This window comes from Cuculus canorus, chromosome 22, assembly GCF_017976375.1.
Source record: "Cuculus canorus isolate bCucCan1 chromosome 22, bCucCan1.pri, whole genome shotgun sequence".
NCBI classification, from domain to species: domain Eukaryota; kingdom Metazoa; phylum Chordata; class Aves; order Cuculiformes; family Cuculidae; genus Cuculus; species Cuculus canorus.
The window spans coordinates 5,019,670-5,040,944 of record NC_071422.1 but is presented as its reverse complement, the minus strand read 5'-3'; the positions used below and the strand labels follow the sequence as shown (position 1 = coordinate 5,040,944).

The window sequence follows — 21,275 nt, the reverse complement described above, 5'->3', positions numbered from 1 at the left end:
TCATAGAATCACCAGGTTGGAAAAGACCTCTTGGATCATTGAGTCCAACCATTCCTATCTCTTATTAAACCATGTCCCTGAGCGCCTCGTCTACCCATCTTTTAGACATGTCCAGGGATGGGGACTCCACCACCTCCCTGGGCAGCCTCTGCCAGGGCTCGATGACTCTTTCTGTGAACATTTTTCTCCTGATATCCAGTGTGACCCTCCCCTGGCGCAGCTTGAGGCCATTCCTTCTTGTCCTGTCCCTGTCACTTGGGAGAAGAGCCCAGAACCCCCCTCTCCACAACCTCCTCTCAGGCAGTTGTAGAGAGCAATAAGGTCTCCCCTCAGCCTCCTCTTCTCCAGGCTAAACACCCCCAGGGCCCTCCTTGTAACCCTTGTTCTCCAGCCCCTTCCCAGCTTCTTTGCTCTTCTCTGGACACACTCTTTGGACTTTGCAGAGTGACAGACGAGCATCACTCCTGCTGATGCCCTGGTATGCGTCCCCTGTGTGTATGGGGCGTGGGGAGCTCTCGGCATCTTCCTGAGGAGGAAGGCTCTGGTTGCAGCTCTTTCTCTGTTTCTCCTGTTCTGGAGCATGGATTTTGCTCCCTGAAGGTCCCCAGGGAACCGTGAGATCTGGGAAAAGCAAGTGCCTATCTGCCCTCTCCAGCCGCCTTGGGGCTGCAGGATGTCTTAACTTGTCTCTCCTCCCATTTTGGAGGATTTATTCAGGATCTACCGGTGGGAACCGGTTCCAAACTGCTGCGACTGGGAAACTGTCAGACATCACAGCTCTGCTGCAAAATCCCCGCCAGCCCTTTCTGGCAAGAGAGATGTGGAGATTCCGGCTGCCCTTTGCCTGGGATGAAGGACTTCTCGCTGATGCTGCTGCGATGCTGCGCTAACAGGACCGTGTGCTTTTGCCAACGTGACTGGACTTGAAGGGCTTTGCTTTCAGTTTGCATGAATCCTTCCAAGGTTTATGAGGGCCAGGCTGGCGTGAGTTATCAGTCGCTGTTGCTGACTGGCTACGCTGCAGCAAGGCTGTCGCACGCTGCTACCTGACAGCGTCTGCTTTTTGTTCCGTAGCTTGCAGGTTTTGACTCATTCGTGGGCTGACGCGATGCTATCAACGCTGTTCTTATCTTCTGCAAAGCAGGAAGGGTCCCCGGGCAGGTCACCTTCTCATGCATTCTTGCCTCGCCACGGGCGTTAGAGCTGAAGACGCGAGACTGAGCGAGCTGCAGGCTGTACCAGGCGGCTTTTCATCTCCTATCGCAGGAAACTCTTTCCATTTGGCCCTGGTTTGTTTGCAGTACAGGAGGGAGAGATGGAAAACAAGGGGCAATCCGGCTGCGAGGTGGGACGTAGCTGTTTGAGCAAGGTTTGTAGGCAAGGAGGAGGGTAACGTCACACCGAAAGAAAATAAAAGCTGTATCTTTGGCAACTAGCAACGGGTCTTAATGGTTATCGACAGCGGCAACGTGACTTGTAGGGGCGTTGTGTGCAATCCAGCTGGGAACGGAGGTCTGGGAGTTGGTCACGATCCCAGCGAGGCTATGATGGCACCTTGTGGTGGGGTGGACGGACCCTGCAGGGACCCAGCCTGGGCGCTGCGAGGCACGAGATGATGGACTCGCCGTGGTGCATCTGAGCTGGCAGAGCTCTGCGATGTGACTTGGGGCTTCATCCCGCGTGGATGTGTCCTGCTTCAAGCAGGCAAAGTGGTTGTGGTCAATCCTCTCTGTATGCAGACTAAAAACGCTGGGAGGCTGCAAGGCAGTGCAGGGTGCTCGGGGATTTTAACCCAAGTCCTGGGCATCCACGGATGGCCGGGATGCAGAACAATGATCCTCAAAATTAGGGCTAGATGTTGTTTTTCCCTTCTTTCCCTATGCTTGCTTTGTGCACCGAGCCTGTGGCGAGGTTTGAGGGGGTGCCGGCTCTGTACCCTGTGTGGTATCTGCATTAACTCAGTGAGTCACAAAAAGCAGTAAAAATTAATTGCTTTCCCAGTTCTTGGCTTTTCTTTGTAATTAGGGACAGGAAAATAATGAGGCTTGAATGAAACATTTGGGTTTGCGTGGAGGAAATTGTTTTGCTTAGGAGCTTTTTCTGTACCTCTATCTTTAAAAGAACAACAAAAAAAGTCGACTTCTAACCACAAAATGTCATTTTGGAGTGGAAAATCCAAGCTTTTCCATTGGCCGGCAGGTCAAGGGAGGAGGTTCTCCCCATCTGTTCTACTCTTACAAGACCCCACCTGGAGTCCTGTGTCCAGTTCTGGAATCCTCAACATAAGGAGGACATGGAACTGTTGGAATGGGTCCAGAGGAGAACATGGAGAAGATCTGAGGGCTGAAGCACCTCTGCTGTAAGGACAGGCTGAGAGAGTTGGGGTTGTTCAGCCTGGAGAAGAGAAGGCTCCGGGGAGACCTTAGAGCAGCTTCCAGTGCTCAAAAGGGCTCCGGGAAAGCTGGGGAGGGACTTTTTACAAGGACACAGAGAGACGGGATGAGGAGGAATGGCTTTAAATTGGAAGGGGAAAGATTTAGATGAGACATTAGGAAGAAATTGTCACCATGAGTGTGGGTTGGCCCTGGCCCAGGTTGCCCAGAGCAGTGGTGGCTGCCCCATCCCTGGAGGGGTTCCAGGCCAGGTTGGATGGGGCTTGGAGCCCCTGATCCAGTGGGAGGTGTCCAGAGGGTGGAACTGGATGGGCTTTGAGGTCTCTTCCAACCCCAACCATTCCATGATTCTATGATTTATTCAGAACATCGAGGCTATCGGGTACTTGTAAAGGTTTGACCCAACCAGCCCAAATTGCTGGAACCAGCCCTGAAAAGCACTGGGGAGACCTGGACCTGCCTTACAACCCTCCTCTGTGGTGGTGCAGACCAGGATTTGGCAAAGCCGAGGGGTTCTTTGGTTCCCACCGATCTGCAGTGGGGCCTCACACATGCTGTCCCGGCACTTGGGTGCTTGGAAGGGCTGGAGCTTCAGGGCAGGTAGTGACGTTGGAGCAGCGAAATGCAGTGGATGTAATTCAAGTACCATGGGTTTACCTCCTCCCCTTGCAGGGTGACACGAGCTGTGGCTTCGCTCTATTTTTAGGTGTAAATCGCCAGCTATTTAATTCCTTTCTAGCAAGTTCAATTTTAATCCCCGTCCCTCGAGACTTCCCCGTTTCCATCTGCGTGCCCTTCCCCGGGGCTCCTCGCTCCCTGTTTTGCAGGCAGGTTGATGGATCCAGCTCCATTTTAGAAGGACGGCTGCGCAGCGGGGCTGAGATGCTCCCAGCAGCTACGAGACATCCCATGAGGCTTCTGCTGGAGGCCACCAGCAATCAGCAAAGCTTGGCTGATCTTTGGGCAACCGCAGCAGCGGCTGATGGTTGGGCAGGGGAAGAGAGAAATCCAATGCCTTTTTTGGGGAGGAAAGAGGATAAATGGAGAGAAGCTGCAGCCAAAATCTGGGAGCCTGAGATAGGTTTTCCCCTTGGGAGCTGGTTGCAAAATGTTCTGTTCCTGCATCGCCATCCTCGCAATGCTTTAACCCTGCTTGGGGTTTAGCCCCACATCCTCGACCCTTTGTCGCCCCAGAATACAGAGCGTGAAAGACGAGTCTTGGTGCTTTCAGAACCTGGAGCTGTGCCACAGCTGTCCTCTCTGCCCCGGGGTTTCTTCTAAGCAAGGAAAAAAGAAGAGGATGATGTTGAGTAACGGCTTTGCCGATGACTGGTCCCCATGGCTGGTGGCACATCAGTGACTTTGTGGCTCATCCAGCAAAGCCTCCGTGTGTCAGGGCTCTCCGTGGTCCCTGTGTCCCACAGGAACGTGGGAAGTCCTCCACACCTTCCTGCATCCTTCGCAGGCAGGTTGATGGATTTGGTGGTGATGCAGGGCTGCTGCCTACAGCCCACCAAGCCCCTGCCAACCTGGTGTCCTAAAGGGTTAAATTGGCCTTAAAGAGGGGCCCTGGTGCTGCTGAGCCACGTGTGTCCCCTCCTGCTGGTGCTCTCTGCAGTGTCCTTCAGAAGGGCAGCCCTTCTGAGCATGCCTGCTCCCCCTCACTGCTTTCTTCCCAGCTCCCAGGGCTTTTCCAGCATTGCATCCGCACCCAAACCACACAGCCGCTGGCTCCCACCCTGCATCCGTGGCTCGTGAGGCTGCAGCGAGCATCACCCGGGGGGGACTTCACCTCCCCCTCATCCAGCCTTAAACCTTCCTCTATTTCTTTTCAGAATAAAATCATCCGAGGGGTGGAAAAGCTGCCTAATCCCTGGGTAATAATGGTGTGATTTCTCTCTCGGGGCTGCCGCCTGCCTGCTGGAGCCTCCAGCCGCTCTCATAAACTCCTGGAGCCTGCGAGGATGAGCTGTTTTTCTAACCGTTCTCATTTCTTGTGCCTCCTCTTAGCTAACAGGGATCTTCCTAGAAGCAGCTTGGCTTTCCCAAAACGCTCCGGTGGGTGTGCGTGGGCGCTTGAGAAGCTGGGGTGAAGTCACAGGAACATCCTACTTAACTGTGAACGTGCTGAGCTCTCCCAGCCACCTCCTCCAATTTACTGACTCAAAGCTGACCAAGCTGGGTGTGTGAAGTGGGTTTTCTTCCCTCCTTCTTCCTGTTTCTTTCCTTCCTTCCTTCTCCAGCTCTAGGATGTGATGCCTGGCGGCAATCCCATCTGCAGGGGCTGGAGACAAGCGTGCAGTGGCTCTGGGAGCCTCTAGTGCTGGTCCCCCCGGGCTGGCAGACTGTCTCGAGGCACAGACTGCCTCCAGCATCACCAGTAGATCTGTGTATATATATATATATTTTATAGAGGGATTTAAATTCCATGTCATTGTATTTCTTATTTATCTCTCACCACTATTTCTTAGGGCCATGGGGTGCTTCAGCCTGGAGAAGAGAAGGCTCTGGGAAGACCTTAGAGCAGCTTCCAGGACTGAAAGGGGCTCCAGGAAAGCTGGGGAGGGGCTCTTCATCAGGGAGTGTAGAGATAGGATGAGGGGAATGGTTTTCAGCTGCAAGAGGGGTGATGGAGATGAGAACTTGGGGAGAAATGTTTTGCTGTGAGGGTGCAGAGACCCTGGTCCAGGTTACCCAGAGCAGTGGTGGCTGCCCCATCCCTGGAGGGGTTCCAGGCCAGGTTGGATGGGGCTTGGAGCCCCTGATCCAGTGGGAGGTGTCCCTGCCCATGGCAGGGGTGGAACTGGACGGGCTTTGAGGTTCCTTCCATCCCAAATCATTCTGTGCTTCTGTGGTTACAGCTCTGACTCCAGCGCTGTCCCCACAGGGCGAGAGGTGTAGACATCCCCCAGACCTGACCTGGAGCAGGGAAGTGCATGAAGGCTTTGCCTCCTTTCTTTCATCATAAATGTGCTTTTGCAGCGTTTAATTAAAATGTTCTTTCCGCGCTGCTTTGAGAGAGGTCTTTAAAACCAGGGGAGCGCTGCCAGAGCTCTGACTAAGCCTGACCTTGGGTCCTGTGCCATATGGAGCTGTATTGCAGCAGCCAGAGTGATGGAAAGGGAGAGAAATCCTGCATGGGTGGGACGGGGGAATACCGTTAGACAGGGGAGGACCTTTTAGATGCTGTAGGACACAACGCTTGTGATCCTCAGGGCTTTGTGTCATGGGATGAGGCTGGGCTGAGCAAAGGGAGGTGCTCCCTGCATTCTTTTGCAGTACGTTCCCAGCACTGGAGCCTCCAAATCATCCCCTCCTAACCTTGAGAGAGGTTTTTCCAAATCACTGTGAGAAGCTCAAGGTGTGGAGGCTGCCTCTACTTTATCTGCAGAGCAAAAAGCATCACCTCAGGCAAATGCTTGTGTGGAAACCATCTGGTTTTGACAGCAGCGCTGCCCCGGGGTGAGGATGCTGGGACTGGTTGGGTTCCCAGCACCTCCTTCCCTCCGTGTCTCTTCAGGCTCTTTCCATCGAGGTTGAGGGTGGAGGTAGATGAGATACGGTGGGTTTGAGACATTAGAAGGAAGAAGTGCTGCTGGATGGAGCTTACGTAACGCCGGGCAGGTATCCAACCTGTGCGCCAGACCTGTGGTAACCCAGTTCCAGCCGAGGAAGGCAAGAACCACACGTAGGTTGGAGTCTCTCCCAAGCTGTTTGGTCGGGAGTAAATATTTACATGGCAATGCATCTGCCAGCAGCCAGAGCCGTGGGAAAAGGAACCCCCTTGGCAGGAGGGGGACGAACCTTTAGCAGCCGAACCGGGAGCCCTCGCGTTAGCTGGGGTGAGGATCAGTCCTTGCAAAGCCTGGAGGCCAAAGGTGGCTTGAGGTCCTTAAACATCTTCGTTCAGCTTCCAAAGCCTCTGAAATACAAGCCTGCTTGATGCTCCAAGGGAGGAAATAATCTGCCTTGCTGCAAAATGGCTTGTTGAGCGCCCTGGGGTTTAGCGTGGAGAAGAGGAGGCTGAGAGGAGACCTCATCGCTCTCTGCAACTATCCAAAAGGAGGTTGTAGCAAGGTGGGTGCTGGGCTCTTCTCCCAAGTAACAAGGGATATAGCAAGAGGAAATGGCCTCAAGTTGCATCAGGGGAGGTTTAGATTGGACATTAGGAAAGATTTCTTTACTGACAGGGTGGTGAAGCCCTGGCAGAGGCTGCCCAGGGCGGTGGGAGAGACTCCATCCCTGGAGGGGTTCAAAAAGCCTGGAGATGTTGCACTTTGGGACATGGTTTAGTAGCCACTGACCCAAACCATTCCATGATTCTGTGACAGCGATTTCCTCCTGTCCTTCAAGTGCTTAGGTTGTGGAAATTGAGTTCCCAGCTCCTTTCTGCTGTAACCCAGGAAAGAACTGCCCACTGGTGGAGAGCAGAGCGTTCGCCTGCTCTGAAGCTGGAGTGCGTGATGTGGACAAGGAACCATTTTAATAGGAACTATTAACTTCTGGATTTTCTTTTCCTTGTTTGCTCAAGCTCTTGGGGTTCATGTTTACTCAATTGTTCTTGCTTTTAATAGTTTCGGTGGTGTTCGATGCTGTTGATAGACGAACTGCTCCCACGGGATTTCTTTTTCCAAAGGAAGAAACTTGGGTGACTGTGTGCACCCTGTGCTGGTGATGTGGGGATCGTGTGTTGCTCTCAGGGAAATGGGGTCTCGAGAAACTTTCCTCCTCGTGGGATCCAAGAAAACTAGCAGAAACCCAGTGGGTGATTAGTTCTTTGCAGGAAAAGCTGCCCTGTGCGCTCGCCTGCTCCTGGGCATCCCTGCTTATCCTCCGGATGCAGATGTGCTGGACACTGAGTGGCCTCATCCCTTCTGCTCCCGCATCACTTGTTTATTCAGGGTGTCCTGGCAGCAGCGTGCCAGGAGGCTCGTACGCACGGGGCAGGCGCTGCTTCTCTGTTGTTGCTTCTTGCTGCTTAGAGAATCGCTTCCTATCCAGCTGGTGTGAGTCAAGTGGAGCCCTCAGATGCCGGTTCCTGCCCTTCTGCTGTGGCAAAAAGCGCTTGCTGCTTAACAGAGGGAAATGAAGGAGCACTGGGTGTCTTGCTGTGCCCCCAGCACCTTCTGGCTTGTCCCAGATTTGGGCTGGTGGCAGAGGATTTGCAGCACCCGCTGCAGTAGCTCAGTCCTAGTTTGTAGCCGGGCCACCTGGGTGGAAGCAGCAGGTACCTGGGTGGGCGAGTGGCATGGCTGTGTGCAAATAACCTCCTACCAAAGCAGCCAGGAACAGGAGGCTGGCGCTTATTTAGGCTTATTATTATTATTAAGGCTGTTATTAAGACTTACTCCCCTTTCCACTGCCCCTGGATGGGCCTGTGGCTGAGCATCCTTGCCCCCCAGCATCCTCATCGCCTGGCATCCTCACTGCCCACCATCCTTGTTGCCTGGCATCCTCACTGCCTGACATCCTCATTGCCCAGTATCCTCATCACCCGGCATCCTCACTGTCCAGTATCCTCACTGCCCCGGCATCCTCATCACCCAGCGTTCTCATCACCCGGCATCCTCATCACCCGGCATCCTCACTACCTGGCATCCTCATTGCCCGGCATCCTCATTGCCCAGTATCCTCATTGCCCAGCATCCCGACTGCCCGGCATCCTCATTGCCAAGTATCCTCACTACCCAGCATCCTCATCACCCGGCATCCTTATCACCTGGTTTCCTCACTGCCTGGCATTCTCATCACCTGGCATCCTTATCGCCCAGCATTCTCATCGCCCAGCATCCTTGTCTCCGAGCATCCTTATCACCTAGAATCCTTGCAGCCCAGCATCCTCACTGCCCAGCATCTTTGTCTCCGAGCATCCTCATCGCCCAGCATCCTCATCACCCAGCATCCTTGTCTCCGAGCATCCTTATCACCTAGAATCCTTGCAGCCCAGCATCCTTGCAGCCCAGCATCTTTGTCTCCGAGCATCCTCATCACCCAGAATCCTCGCAGCCCAGCATCCTTGCAGCCCAGCATCCTCACTGCCCAGCATCTTTGTCTCCGAGCATCCTCATCACCCAGCATCCTCACTGCCCAGTATCCTCATCGCCTGGCATCCTCATCGCCTGGCATCCTCACTGCCCAGAATCCTCACTGCCCAAAATCCTCACTGCCCAGAATCCTCACTGCCCAAAATCCTCACTGCCCAAAATGCTCACTGCCCAAAATGCTTACTGCCCAGAATCCTGCTACAGCCTCCCTCTTCCTCCAGGAGGGAAATTCAGGCACAGAGCTGGGTCAGACCGGTTCTCCCCTGCCTGGCATCACCCCTACGGCAAAAGCGTTTCTTCCTATTAATTATCCCCACCCCGAAGCAGGATGCAAGCCCAGCGCTCAGAGCAGGATCCCAGCAGGATCCCAGCAACAGATTGGTACCGATGAGCTTTGGAGTGCTCTAAAAATACTGAGTGGAGAAAGTGGGGAGTGAAAAATGGCTGAGATTCAGTGAAATCAAAGGCATAATTAACATGCAACCCATGTTGAATGTATTTTTAGGGCCTTACAAAAAGGCTCTAAAACATTGAATTCACATCAGCACGCGAATGTTCCAGTTTAATGAGATCCTGGCGCCTGTGGGGAAGAAGCAAGAGATGCTTAATTGTCACTGTTTGTGTTTTATTCAACATACTTAGTGAGCAAAAACTGGTTTGCTGCAAGTTTCTCGCTGCTTATGTGACTTTAAACCTTATTCCAGCCAGGGCTGGTGTGTGCTGGGACGGGTGATTGCCCGGTGTGCTGGAAAGGCCGGTTGTTCCCGGTGTTTGCATGAGCTATGCTTGGAAAAGGGATTATCACCTCCCCTCCCATGGGAGCTCTCTTCCAGGGCTGCCTTGGGAGCTCCAGGAGGGACTGGAGACACAAGAAAAAACCCACAGGGGTGAATCGGGAATCACATCCAGCCCAGGGGGTCCCTGAATGCAGGTGCTGTGGGAGAGCACTGGGGAAAAAAATGCTGCCCGGCAGAGAAAGACTTGGAGGTGTTGGTTGACAGCAGCTGAACATGAGCCAGCGGTGGCCCAAGTGGCCAAAAAGGTCGATGGCATCTTGGTCTGTGTCAGAAACTGTGGCCAGAAGGAGCGGGGAAGGGATCATCCGCCTGGACTCGGCGTTGGTGAGGCTGCACCTCAAATCCTGCGTTCATTTTTGAGCCCCTCACTCCAAGAAGGACATTGAGGTCCTGGAGCGCATCCAGAGAAGGGAATGAAGCTGGGGAAGGGGCTGGAGAACAAGAGTTATGAGGAGCAGCTGAGGGACCTGGGGCTGTTCAGCCTGGAGAAGAGGAGGCTGAGAGGAGACCTCATCACTGTCTACAGCTCCCTGAAAGGAGGTTGTGGTGCGGTGGGTGCTGAGCTCTTCTCCTGAGTGACAGGCGATAGGACAAGAGGGAATGGCCTCAAGTTGCACCAGGGCAGGTTCAGATTGGACATCAGAGAAATTTTCTTCATGGAAAAGGTTCTCAGCAGTGGCAAAGGATGCCTGAGGAGGTGGTGGAGTCCCCATCCCTGGAGGGATTTAAAAGACAGATGGGGTGCTCAGGGTTCAGTAGTGGACAGGTACGATTGGACTCAATGATCTTAAAGGTCTTTTCCAATCAAGCGATTCTATGTTTCTATGATTAGGAGAAAGGTCAGATGTTTCCTGTCTCCTCTCAGCTTCTCCTCATGCCCAAACACGAGGTCCATGTGGTGCTTTGCTCAGAGCTTGATGGCAAAGCCAAGGTAGAAACCAGACTCCTTCTCCCATCACTCCAGCGCCCAAGACCTGCCAGAACCACCCAGGTGCTGCCAAAACGGCACAGCTGGACCACGTGGAGCCTTGGGTTTGACAAATCCTTCAACTTTCCCAGGTAGTGAGTAGCTCAGGTAGCGATTTGAGGTCTAATCCTGCCTTCAGGGACCTCTGTGGCCGTGGCCGGTAGCTGACTCGCTGCCCATCCTTAGGGAGGGATTGTGGAAGCGACTGCTTTACCCATCAGAGCTGGAGGTGGAGGAAGGATGGGGGCGCAGATGTGGTCCCTGCAGGCTCAGCAGAGAGGGATGAGGGGGTTTGCCATCGCAGAGTGGCTCTGATCATCATCAGGATGGTGGCTCATTAGGAAGGGGGGGGTTAATCTGTTGTGAAACGACATGCAGATGGCCCAGCCGCCCGGCCGGAAGGACCACGGGATGCCAAGGCACTATTCCTTATTTCAAACCGCTTCCCTTGCCAGGGAACAAACGTATTGCGCTTCCAAATAATAATTATAAAGCTTGGGAGAGGATCCAGGGAACCCAAAATCCTTCTGTCGGTACCGGTGCGTTGGCTGAAACGCTGCTTCAGTTGGCATCGTGCTGCCTGCCCGACCCAGCAGGCAGATGCCCGCGTTGCCGGGGCTGCGTTGGGTGGGTGGGCATCATCCCAGTGGGTCACAGCTGGCTCGGAGACCTCTATTTGGGGTCACGGTGGGATTGAAAAAGGAGAAGACGAGTTCCTTGCACCCCAAAGAATAGCCCTGCGCTGCGAGATGTCCTGAGGAGCAGCTCTGATCCATCCTCAAACCCACTGAGCACCAGCTCCCCTCCCTGTCCCCTGCGTAAGGGACACCCGGGGATGAGCGCTGTGCTGCTGCCTCCTGCCAAAGCCTGGCACGCCGGCTGGGACGGCGCTCGGTGGGCAAGTTGCCGTCTGACGGGAGGTAAATGCCAGTGCCTACGTGCGCCCAGAATTAGCTGTGATGGGAAGAGCTTGGAGCCAGCAACAGCTTGTGTTGTGAGAACTGCCTGTGCCGCAGGCGGCTGCTGCGGGGGTTTGGGGGTCCCCTGGGAGACCGCGGAGGCGTCCAGAGGGGCTGCTGCTCCTGGTGAACTGGGAAACGTTGGTATTTTGTAGCCTGGGATCGAGTAATGTCAGGGTTTGGGGGGTCTGAAGAAGCTGCGCTTCTCAATTTACAGCGTGGGAGTTTGGGGAAGGACGGGGCTAGGAGGGGAAACTGAGGCATGCAAAGAGCAAATGATCCTGAGAGGTGCAGAATGAGCTGGGAACTGGTCCCTGGCTCCCGCAGGAGTGTCCCCCTGCAGACACCATCATCCAGCCACGTAGCCAACGTGTGTTTTTGCTCTCTCTTCCTCCTTTCCAGGCTTCCATGTGATCCCTTCAGTATCCAACATTGTTCCCGAGAGCTGCCTGCTCATCGTGGTGGGCCTTTTGGTTGGGGGGCTCATCAAAGGGGTGGGTGAAAAGCCCCCCATCCTCAAGTCGGACATTTTCTTCCTCTTCCTCCTCCCACCCATCATCTTGGATGCTGGCTATTTCCTCCCTTTGCGCCAATTCACCGAGAACCTGGGCACCATCCTCATCTTCGCCGTGGTGGGGACGCTCTGGAATGCCTTCTTCTTGGGTGGCCTGATGTACGCCGTGTGCCAGCTCGGTGGCCCTGGTCTGAACCACATCGGCCTCCTGGCCAACCTGCTCTTCGGCAGCATCATCTCAGCCGTGGACCCGGTGGCCGTGTTGGCTGTCTTTGAGGAGATCCACATCAACGAGCTGCTCCACATCTTGGTCTTCGGAGAGTCCCTTCTGAATGACGCCGTGACGGTCGTAAGTGGATGAGGGGGATCGGCAAGGGGATGGGGTTCCCTTTGGTGGAGCATCTCTGGGTGGTAGCACCATGGTTGGTAGGTCTTGGTCAAGCCCTGCAGGTTGGACCATAGATTGGATGGTTGCAGGCTGCCAGGTGCCTCCTTCCAGCTGAGCTGCGGCAGCTCCGCTTCTCCTAACCTTTTCCAGGTGCAAAGCTAAATATAGTGGCTTAAAACACTGCAGTGATGGGTTAAGGTGAAGCGTTTTACTTGGCCGTTTGGGGAGGTTGAGAGCATGTGTCCAGCCAGCTGCCACCTCTTGGTGAAGAGCAAGACTGTACCCAGCGCTTTGGTCTCCTGGGAATCTGCTCTCCTGGGTGGAATTGCTGCCTGCTGCCGTGCTGGTGCCTGTCCTCGCAGGGAACGTGAGCAGGAACGTGGCAGTGGAGCTGCTGCTCCCTCTCATCTCCTTCCTTCTCCCATCTCCTTGCTGTCCTCCAGCTGTAGCACCGAGGAAGCGGGAGGACAGGACAGCTGTGGCAAAGGGAGAGCCGTGGGGGCTACATCTCAGCCACCCCTCAGCCCCAATCTTTGAGCAGCACCTTTGGGAGGTCCAGACCCCCCTGCTCTGGAGCCGAGCTGTTTCTGAAGGACATCTGTGGCCAGATGCTGGCTTGGCAGTCAGCGCCGTGTCCTCGTCTCTGCAGAGCTGACCTCTACGTTTACATCTAACCCACTGGTTTTTTTTTTCCTGGCTCCTCTCCCATATCCCAGCTGTCCGCTTCGGAGCTGGTCGCTCACTGCACCCCAAAGGCTGATGAGGAACGTGCTCCTCCACCTCAGGGCTTTTCCCAGGCGTTTCTCCTCTCTTTTGAGCAGAGGGGCTGTGCCTGCAGGGTCTGCGTCTCTGCTCCCATCGCTGGCAAATGCTTTTGCCTTCTGCTGTCACATCTGTCCCTGCCCATGTCCCAGGACCCAGCCCTGGGAGACAGGAGCTGGCACCTCAACGTCCCACCGCTCACAAGCGCTGCCCTGATGTCCTGAAGCCCATTTCCCATCCTGACACTCCCCCATCGGTTTCTGCTTTAAAATCTTTCCAGTAAACGTGTCTGGAGGTGGGAGAAGGCGATGCAGCGCAGGGTGAGCTCCTCAAAGCTGTATTCAGGATTCCAAGGGCTGAGCAGGGCAGATGTTGGCTTTTCTCTCTATGCAGTTGTCAAGTGTCTTCCAGCTTGAAGCTGTCCTGACCTCCTCATTGAGACACAGTCTCTGGCTGGTTCAGACCTTGACTGAAGTCCCTCTTAGGACAGCAGTTGGGGCTGTGTTGAAGAGCAGAGCTCTCTCCGGCACGTCTCTGGTGGCACCATGTCCGTGTGAGCCACAGAGGACATGTCCTCGGGGGTCTTTGTCTCACACAGCAAAGCACCATGAGGTTTTTTTGGGCATGAGGGTTGGTCAAGCAGAAGACCCAGCTCAGGGTCACCAAGCGCTGGTGTATCTCATCTTGTGTGCTGTGCTGGGTGCCTGCCTGGGTCCCTTTGCTGCTTTGCATCCCCCAGGATGGTCCCCGTAGAATCTTAGAATGGTTTGTGTTGGAAGACACCTTAAAGATCATCCAGTTCCAACCCCCCTGCCATGGGCAGGGACACCTCCCACTGGATCAGGCTGCCCAAGGCCCATCCAACCTGGCCTTGAACACCTCCAGGGATGGGACAGGTCTCCTCCATGCAAGTCTCTTCCGAGTCTTGCCAGCAAGGCAGTTTGAACCCCTCTCCCTTCTCCCTCTCAGGTCCTCTACCACCTCTTCGAGGAGTTTGCCACCTTCGAGCAGGTGACCATTATCGATATCATCCTCGGCTTCCTCAGCTTCTTCGTGGTATCGCTGGGCGGTGTCTTCGTGGGCGTCATTTACGGGGTGATCACTGCCTTCACATCCCGCTTCACCTCCCACATCCGAGTCATCGAGCCCCTCTTCGTCTTCCTCTACAGCTACATGGCATATCTCTCTGCAGAGCTCTTCCACCTCTCCGGCATCATGGCGTGAGTTGGGCACGGGTGGGATGAGATGCCCTCTGGTCCCCGGGACCATTTGGTGGGTTTACTCTGATGTAACCACAGCCCTCTGGCTGTCCCAGTATGGCCAGTACATGCCCAGTGAGTGCCAGAGGTGTGTTTGGGCTGGGATACGCAGGAAGGCAGATGAGGAACATGGCTCTCTTGAGTTGTCCCACAGATCCTGGGGCGCTGGTAGCTCATTGCCCATTTTCCTGGGCTCACGGTAGCGGGTAAGCCCTGCAGAGCACTCAAGGTGACCTGATTTTGTGCTGCCTGGCTTCGATCCTCATTCCTACGCTGTCAGAGGGAAGGAGGAACCTTGTGGTGCCTTCTCTGGAGGCCCTGAATAATTGCTGGTGTCTCACCAGCCCTGTCCTGCTCTGGGGTTTGGTATAAGATCACAAAACACTGCTGCAGGTCCAAGGGCTGGGACTGTCCCCGTGTCCCCATGGCTGCTGAGTGCCCTTATCTTACCCCTAGGCTCATCGCCTCTGGCGTGGTCATGCGGCCCTATGTAGAAGCCAACATCTCCCACAAGTCCCACACCACCATCAAGTATTTCCTCAAGATGTGGAGCAGCGTAAGTGAAACCCTCATCTTCATCTTCCTGGGTGTCTCCACCGTGGCTGGCCACCACTACTGGAACTGGACCTTTGTCATCAGCACGCTGCTCTTCTGCCTCATCGCAAGAGTTCTAGGTGAGGTGTCAGTGTGGTGGGGAAGTTCTTGGAGACAGTCCTGGGCGATGGGTGACTCGCAGGACCACGAGGCTCAAGTTTGCATTGATGGGGAGACTGGAGTTCACTGGGTGGCACCACTCTACTGTGAAGGATCAGCCTTCCTCATGGTTGGCTTTGTGGGGAGATGCGGTTGAGACCAAGTTTGTGCTACATACGAGGTTGAAGCTGGTGAAGGGTGTTGGGATGAGCGAGCAGGACAGCACCCACCTGCGCCCATGGCCCCGAGGAAGTGACACGGTGCTGGGCTGCAAGCTGGGCTTCTGGGGAGGGTTCCTCTTTAGGGCTGGAGGGCATCCATCACTGTCCTCTCACACGAGGCCCTGCCCCGCTCCCCCAGGTGTCCTGGTTCTCACCTGGTTCATCAACAAGTTCCGAATTGTGAAGCTGACACCGAAGGACCAGTTCATCATTGCCTACGGGGGTCTGCGAGGAGCCATCGCCTTCTCCCTCTGTTACCTCCTGGACTATAAGCACTTTGGCATGAGGGACATGTTCCTCACGGCCATCATCACAGTCATCTTCTTCACAGTCTTCGTGCAGGTTGGTGGCACGCGAGTGGTCACAGTGTGATTTCAGAGGGAAAGGGGGTTATTCAGTGAGCCTCGTGTGTGTGCGGAGAGTGAGGAGCACGTCCCCAGCCTCCATCCCTGACCCTGTCACTGTCCCCTTCCCCAAAAGACCTCAAGGCGGCTAAGCCTTGCGGTTTGGCTGTGCTGAACCCATCCTAGTCCCACCAGTGTGCTTCAGGGAGAGGTCCAACCCACCCTCTCCATTCCCTAGGGCATGACCATCCGGCCCTTGGTGGACCTGCTGGCCGTGAAGAAGAAGCAAGAGACAAAACGCTCCATCAATGAAGAGATCCACACGCAGGTAACCCCCTGCGCTTGGCCGGCCCTTCCCACGCGCTTCTCTTCGCTGCCTTAGCCCTCTTCTCTCTCTGCTTCTACCACCTCCACCGCTGTAACCAGGCGGGTTTACAGAGCGGGAGCTGCTCTTAAATCAGTGCCCAAGGTAAGGGGGGACGGAGCAAAGGCTCTCCCCCATCTGTGTCGTCCAGTGCCCGCTCCGACCCAGACCTCCCCTATGCCTGGTAGAGCAGCAGCCCGGTTGCGTAGGACCGTGCTGCCTTCCTGAGGCCCATCCTGGACCCACAGCCCTAGTTTTGCACCCCTTGAGTGCCCTCACCCCGTGTCAGCATGGGTGTCAGGGTGGGGAGAGGGTGGGCAACAGCTCTGTGAGGTGCCTACACCTCAGACGTTCCCTTCCAGTTCTTGGATCACCTTCTGACGGGGATCGAGGATATCTGTGGTCACTACGGGCATCACCACTGGAAGGACAAGTGAGTGTGGAGGTTTGGTGACTCCATGGGGGAGAGTTTGAATCACAACCTGGCAGCTTTCCAGCCTTGTGCTGGTTTTTCCCGGGGTACTCTATCCATATTCACTCCCTTCGATGAATTGCAGCCCTGGGTTGGGTGGAAGACGGTCTCACCACACCATCTGTGGTGTGACCACAGCAGTGTAGGAGCTGCCGGTGGCCGGTCCCTGCAGGAGCTCAGGACCATCTGTTGTGGGTGTGAGAAGCTGTGGGTGTTTTGGAGGCTGCCTGGCTCGGGAGGGAGTTGGGGAAACCTGGCCTAACCTTCACCAACGGTCTTAAACCTGGCCTGACCTGCACTGGTGTGATCTGAACCATCTTAAACGTAGCCTGGGCCAAGGCTGGGGAGCAGGGAGTGGGTGCCAAGGCAAGGGGACATCTGACATCTGACATCTGACAAAAGCTCCTCCTTTCTCCATCATCCTCGGGAAGGCTGAATCGCTTCAACAAGAAGTATGTGAAGAAGTGCCTGATTGCGGGGGAGCGATCCAAGGAGCCCCAACTCATCGCTTTCTATCATAAGATGGAGATGAAGCAGGCGATTGAGCTGGTGGAGAGTGGGGGCATAGGCAAGATCCCCTCTGCTGTCTCCACCGTCTCTATCCAGTGAGTTGCCCAGCCTTGGTTACCCTGTGCCTCCAACACAACCCTGGCGTAGCCTGAGCGCTCTCTCCTAGTGGCTGCAGGACAAGCAGCCGTTGGGTCCTGCCGTGGCCATCGCAGTGTCACTCTGAGTCCTGTCTGTCCACATAGGAACATCAACCCCAAGACCCTCCCCGTGGAGCGCATCCTTCCAGCCCTGTCCAAGGACAAGGAGGAGGAGATCCGCAAAATCCTTCGCAACAACCTGCAGAAGACTAGGCAGAGGGTAAGGTGTCTCCTGGCTCTGTGTTCGCTTTGCTTCTCTGGACGTGGTCAGGACCACTTCCAACCAGGAGCCCTCAGGGCAAGCTGAGCCCTTCATCCCCGGCGTCTCTGCAGCCACTTGTGTTCCTGGTCTGGCTCCCCGTTCCAAGGAGGCTTTTCCTCCTGGGACAGACCTGAGAGGGAGACTGGCTCTGTCAGTGGCTGAGCGTGGGACCAGATCAGGCATCTCATGGTAGCACACAAAGGTTGAGCCACCAGCTTGCCTGGATGTGCTCTGCCCACTGGTGGCTGTTTCATCCATCTCCAAAGGAAACAGAGCCATGACCTTCCTCTGCCTTTCTGTGTGGTGTTATTTAACGTATCTCCTTTTCTTGGGGTCTTTTCCCAGTTGCGATCCTACAACCGGCACACGCTCGTGGCCGACCCCTACGAAGAAGCCTGGAACCAGATGCTCCTGCGGAGGCAGAAGGCCCGGCAGCTGAAACAGAAGGTGTCAAGGGGGTGCTGGAGCAGGGATGCTGCCGCGTGCTGGGGAGGAGGAGGGGGCTGAGTGGACTTTCCCAGCCTGGGAAGGACATCAGTGTCCTGTGTGGGAAGGGGCTGAGGTTCATATCTCAATGGGAGACCTCAAGCCTTAAGGGTTCCTGCCCTCTGGTCACCCCAGCGCAAAGACGGGCTCCAAGCAAGTCCTTGCAGCTTGGCTGGGAGGATGCATGCACACATCCTCTGCATCCTCCCGCTGCTTCTTACCCATCCCCGTGGCCTTGGGTCAATTCCCTGCCTCCCCTTCCCTCTTTATCCTGGCCACTCCAATGGAGACGGTCTCTGTGCTCTCATTCCAGATGAACAACTACCTGACAGTGCCGGCTCACAAGCTCGATTCACCTACCATGTGCCGGGCTCGCATCGGCTCAGGTAGGTTTGGGAACGCAGTTGCTGGTGTCTCGCTGGGCATCGCCAACACTTTGGTGCTGAGGCACTCGGAGGTTGTGTTGTCCTGCAGCCTTGATTGTCCTGTCCTGCTCCCCTGCGTGCAACGCAGCCAAGCCCCGGGGGTTTGCTGTTCTCAAGCCCGAGCTCTGCTGTGTGCAGCCCGGGTGGGTTCATCCTGAGCTGTCTGAGAATCAGCACGATTCCCACTGGGAAGGCAGCTTGGCCGCTTGGTGAATCTCTCCAGAGCTCAGCTCACCCCATCCATGCAGCCTCGTTTCAGAGAATAGTTAGAATAGTTTGGGTTGGAAGGGACCTTAAAGATCATCCAGTTCCAACCCCTCTGCCATGGGCAGGGACACCTCCCACTGGATCAGGGGCTCAAGGCCCATCCAACCTGGCCTTGAACACCTCCAGGGATGGGGCAGCCATACCTTCCCTGGACAACCTGTTCCAGTGTCTCATCACCCTCACGGTGAAGAAATTCCTCCTAATGTGCAGTCTAAATCTGCCCCTCTCCAGTTTATACCCATTGCCTCTCGTCCTATCCCCACAGCCTTTGTGAACAGCCCCTCTCCAGCTTTCCTGGAGCCCCTTCAGGTACTGGAAGGTCACTATAAGATCTCCTTGAACCCTTCTCTTCTCCAGGCTCAACAACCCCAACTCTCTCAGCCTGTCCTGGTATGAGAGGTGCTCCAGCCCTCGGATCATCTTTGTAGCCGCCTCTAGACCCATTCCAATTCCTTCTTACGTTGAGGATTACCTTTCTGGCCATGCCTCTCCCTGCCCTGCTCATCCCGAGATCTCCCCCTTGACTCCTGGCTTCTCCAGCAGCATTTGCTTTGCCTCCTTTGGTTCCTGCTCTCCTGGGTGTCCCCTCCTGCCTTGGGGACACTGTGACAGGGTGTGAGGCTGCTGCCAGCTCTTGCTGAGCCGGTGTTTCATCGGCAGAGGGCAGCTTCAGCCCTTGCGAAGAGCACAGTCCTGGGAAACAGGGCTGGGCTTCCTGGAGCAGCTCCAGATTGGATGAGGAAATCAGAGAAAGGAATTAAACACAGAAATTAGAGAGGCAGCCTTGGTGTCCCAGCCCCAAACATCAGGGATGCATTAGCGGGGGGTCCCTGACACCCCTTTCCCCCAGGTTATTCTGACCCAGTTTGTTCATGAGACCCTTGCTGACCGCTCTCTGTCCCCCCAGACCCTCTGGCCTACGAACCCAAGACGGACTCGGAGAACCTACCCATCATCACCATCGACCCAGCCTCCCCGCAGTCCCCGGAGTCTGTGGACCTGATGAACGAGGAGCCCAAGGGCTGTGGCGGCCTCCCACCATCGCCCGAGGAGGACGAGGAGGGGCTGGTGATGCGGGTGAAGGAGCCTTCCTCCCCGGGGACCGATGACGTCTTCACCCCAGGGACCAGTGACAGCTCCAGCAACCAACGGATGCTGCGGTGTCTGAGCGACCCGGGTCCTCGGCCGGAGCCGGAGGAAGGGGAACCCTTCATCCCCAAGGGGCAATAGCAGCACGAAGCCTCACGCCATGCTCCATACAATTTCTCTTTCTCTTCATTTGTTCTTCTTTCCTTGCTCTCCCTTTTGGTTTCCTCTGTCACTACACACCGGGTTCGGGAAGGGGAGACCATCCTGGATGGACTGGGATTGCCAGGACAGCTCTGCCCAGCAAGCCCTGGGCTGGTCCCGAGGAGCGGAGAAGGAGCCTCGGGATGCACCAGGCTTTTCGAAACGTCGTTAACCTGGGGGTGACAGACGATTTACCGCCCAGCTCTGGGATTTGTGGGTGCCTCGCAGCCCCAGCGGGGGCTTTTCCGGAGGCTGCCCACCCACTCAGGACCTGTGAGCGGCTCCTCGGGGCGGCTGTGGCCAGCGCAGCATGGGCTTTGGCCAAGGAGCTGGGGGCAACCGTGGAGGCTGCCCCCAAAGGCACAGCTTCTCCGCTCCTCAGCTTGCGTTTTACCAGCCTCCTCGCCTTGCTCTGGAGCAGAGGGATGTGAAAACAGGAGCCAGGCTCTGTGCCGGGGTTGGCACAGCCACCACCTCACCGCAGGGACGCTGCGCTCGTGCCGCTGCTCCCTGCCTCGGCCGTTCCCCTGCGGTGACCTCTTCTCCGGCCGCACATTTCACGCCAGGTCTTGTTAAATAAATATCCTATAGCCATGCAAGGGGGGAGCTGGGTCCCCCCTCGCTTTGAGCGGCCCCCCGCGAACCTGGGCCTCTCTGTTTCTCCTGGAACTGCTACCTGTCCCCCATCGCCGCGGGGACCCTCGGCCAGCCTCGACCCCTCACCCTGTGCCTGCCTGGCAGCGCGGCAGCAGCACCGGCTGCTCCTTAACCAAAGACGGCGTCCGGACTCCCTGGGCACAAGGATGGGGTGTGCAGGGGGTTGTTTTTCTCTCCTTGCAACCAAGAGGAGCTCAGGAAGAGCTGGGAGCGAGCTTGCCCTGCGTGGGGACGCGTTGGGGACAGGAGGTTGGCAGGATGGGGACAGCTGGGTGTATCAGCGAGTCCTGAGCTTGGAAGTATGTATCTTTCCCCAAGGTTTCGTTGGGATGGAGCTGGGTGTTGAGGTGGCTTATAGCCCTCCCCGGGCTCAGGGATGTCCCGCATCATGCTCAAGCGTGTCACTTTGTCCCCCAAATGCCGCTCGGCTCCCACCGTGTGCCACCCTTCGCCATGGGCGCTGCCTCTCCCACGCCGCAGGGTGCCCGTCGTCCCCGTCTCCATGCCGTGCCTTGCCCCACGCCGTCTCTGCCCCGCTGCCTTGGGCACCCGCCCTACACGTCTACCCACTCCGTGTCCCAATGGGGACCCAGGGGACCGGCATCCGCGCAGCTTCGTCACACCAGGGCAAGAGCCCCCATCGCTACCTGCACCTGCCTGCCTGCCCTGCTCCGTCTCCAGGAGGAAAACAGCAATGAGAATTCTCTTGTATAAAAAGGAGAAAAAAAAAAAAAAGACAACAAACCCACACGTGTAAAGAGAATCTTGGTTTTTATCATGAATATTCTAATAAATTAATGTTAATTTTTGATGGGGGTTTCTCCACCTGTTTGGGCTCCTGATGCAGGGTCCTGGCCATCCCAGATGAATGAGGTGGTTGCGAGATCTTGTCTGCATCGCTGCTGAGGTGGAGGGTGTTTGTCGCTTGCTGTCCCGTGGTGGCTCTGGGAGGTGGGGGCTCCAGCTTGGGGGGGTGCTGTGGGGCAGTTCTTAAGCCATTCCCGGCTTTGGCAAAGACGGAGGCTCTGCAGCCCTGGGGTTCCCCATCCCTCGCCGGGGCTGCA

At 56.0% G+C, this 21,275-nt stretch overlaps 1 protein-coding gene across 1 annotated transcript in view; it reads left to right on the top strand.

Annotated features, from left to right (window-relative positions):
- The window catches only part of SLC9A1 (solute carrier family 9 member A1), a 36,292-nt gene extending 15,272 nt beyond the window's left edge, over window positions 1-21,020 (top strand). Inside the window, exons 2-12 of the mRNA XM_009557562.2 lie at window positions 11,563-12,023; window positions 13,794-14,044; window positions 14,540-14,757; window positions 15,137-15,339; window positions 15,580-15,669; window positions 16,068-16,138; window positions 16,609-16,782; window positions 16,930-17,044; window positions 17,432-17,533; window positions 17,886-17,958; window positions 19,172-21,020. Coding sequence (XP_009555857.2) covers window positions 11,563-12,023; window positions 13,794-14,044; window positions 14,540-14,757; window positions 15,137-15,339; window positions 15,580-15,669; window positions 16,068-16,138; window positions 16,609-16,782; window positions 16,930-17,044; window positions 17,432-17,533; window positions 17,886-17,958; window positions 19,172-19,494 — 2,081 coding nt within the window. The 3' untranslated portion in view covers window positions 19,495-21,020. The remainder of the gene's footprint in view (window positions 1-11,562; window positions 12,024-13,793; window positions 14,045-14,539; window positions 14,758-15,136; window positions 15,340-15,579; window positions 15,670-16,067; window positions 16,139-16,608; window positions 16,783-16,929; window positions 17,045-17,431; window positions 17,534-17,885; window positions 17,959-19,171) is intronic.
- Window positions 21,021-21,275: the final 255 nt, after the last annotated feature.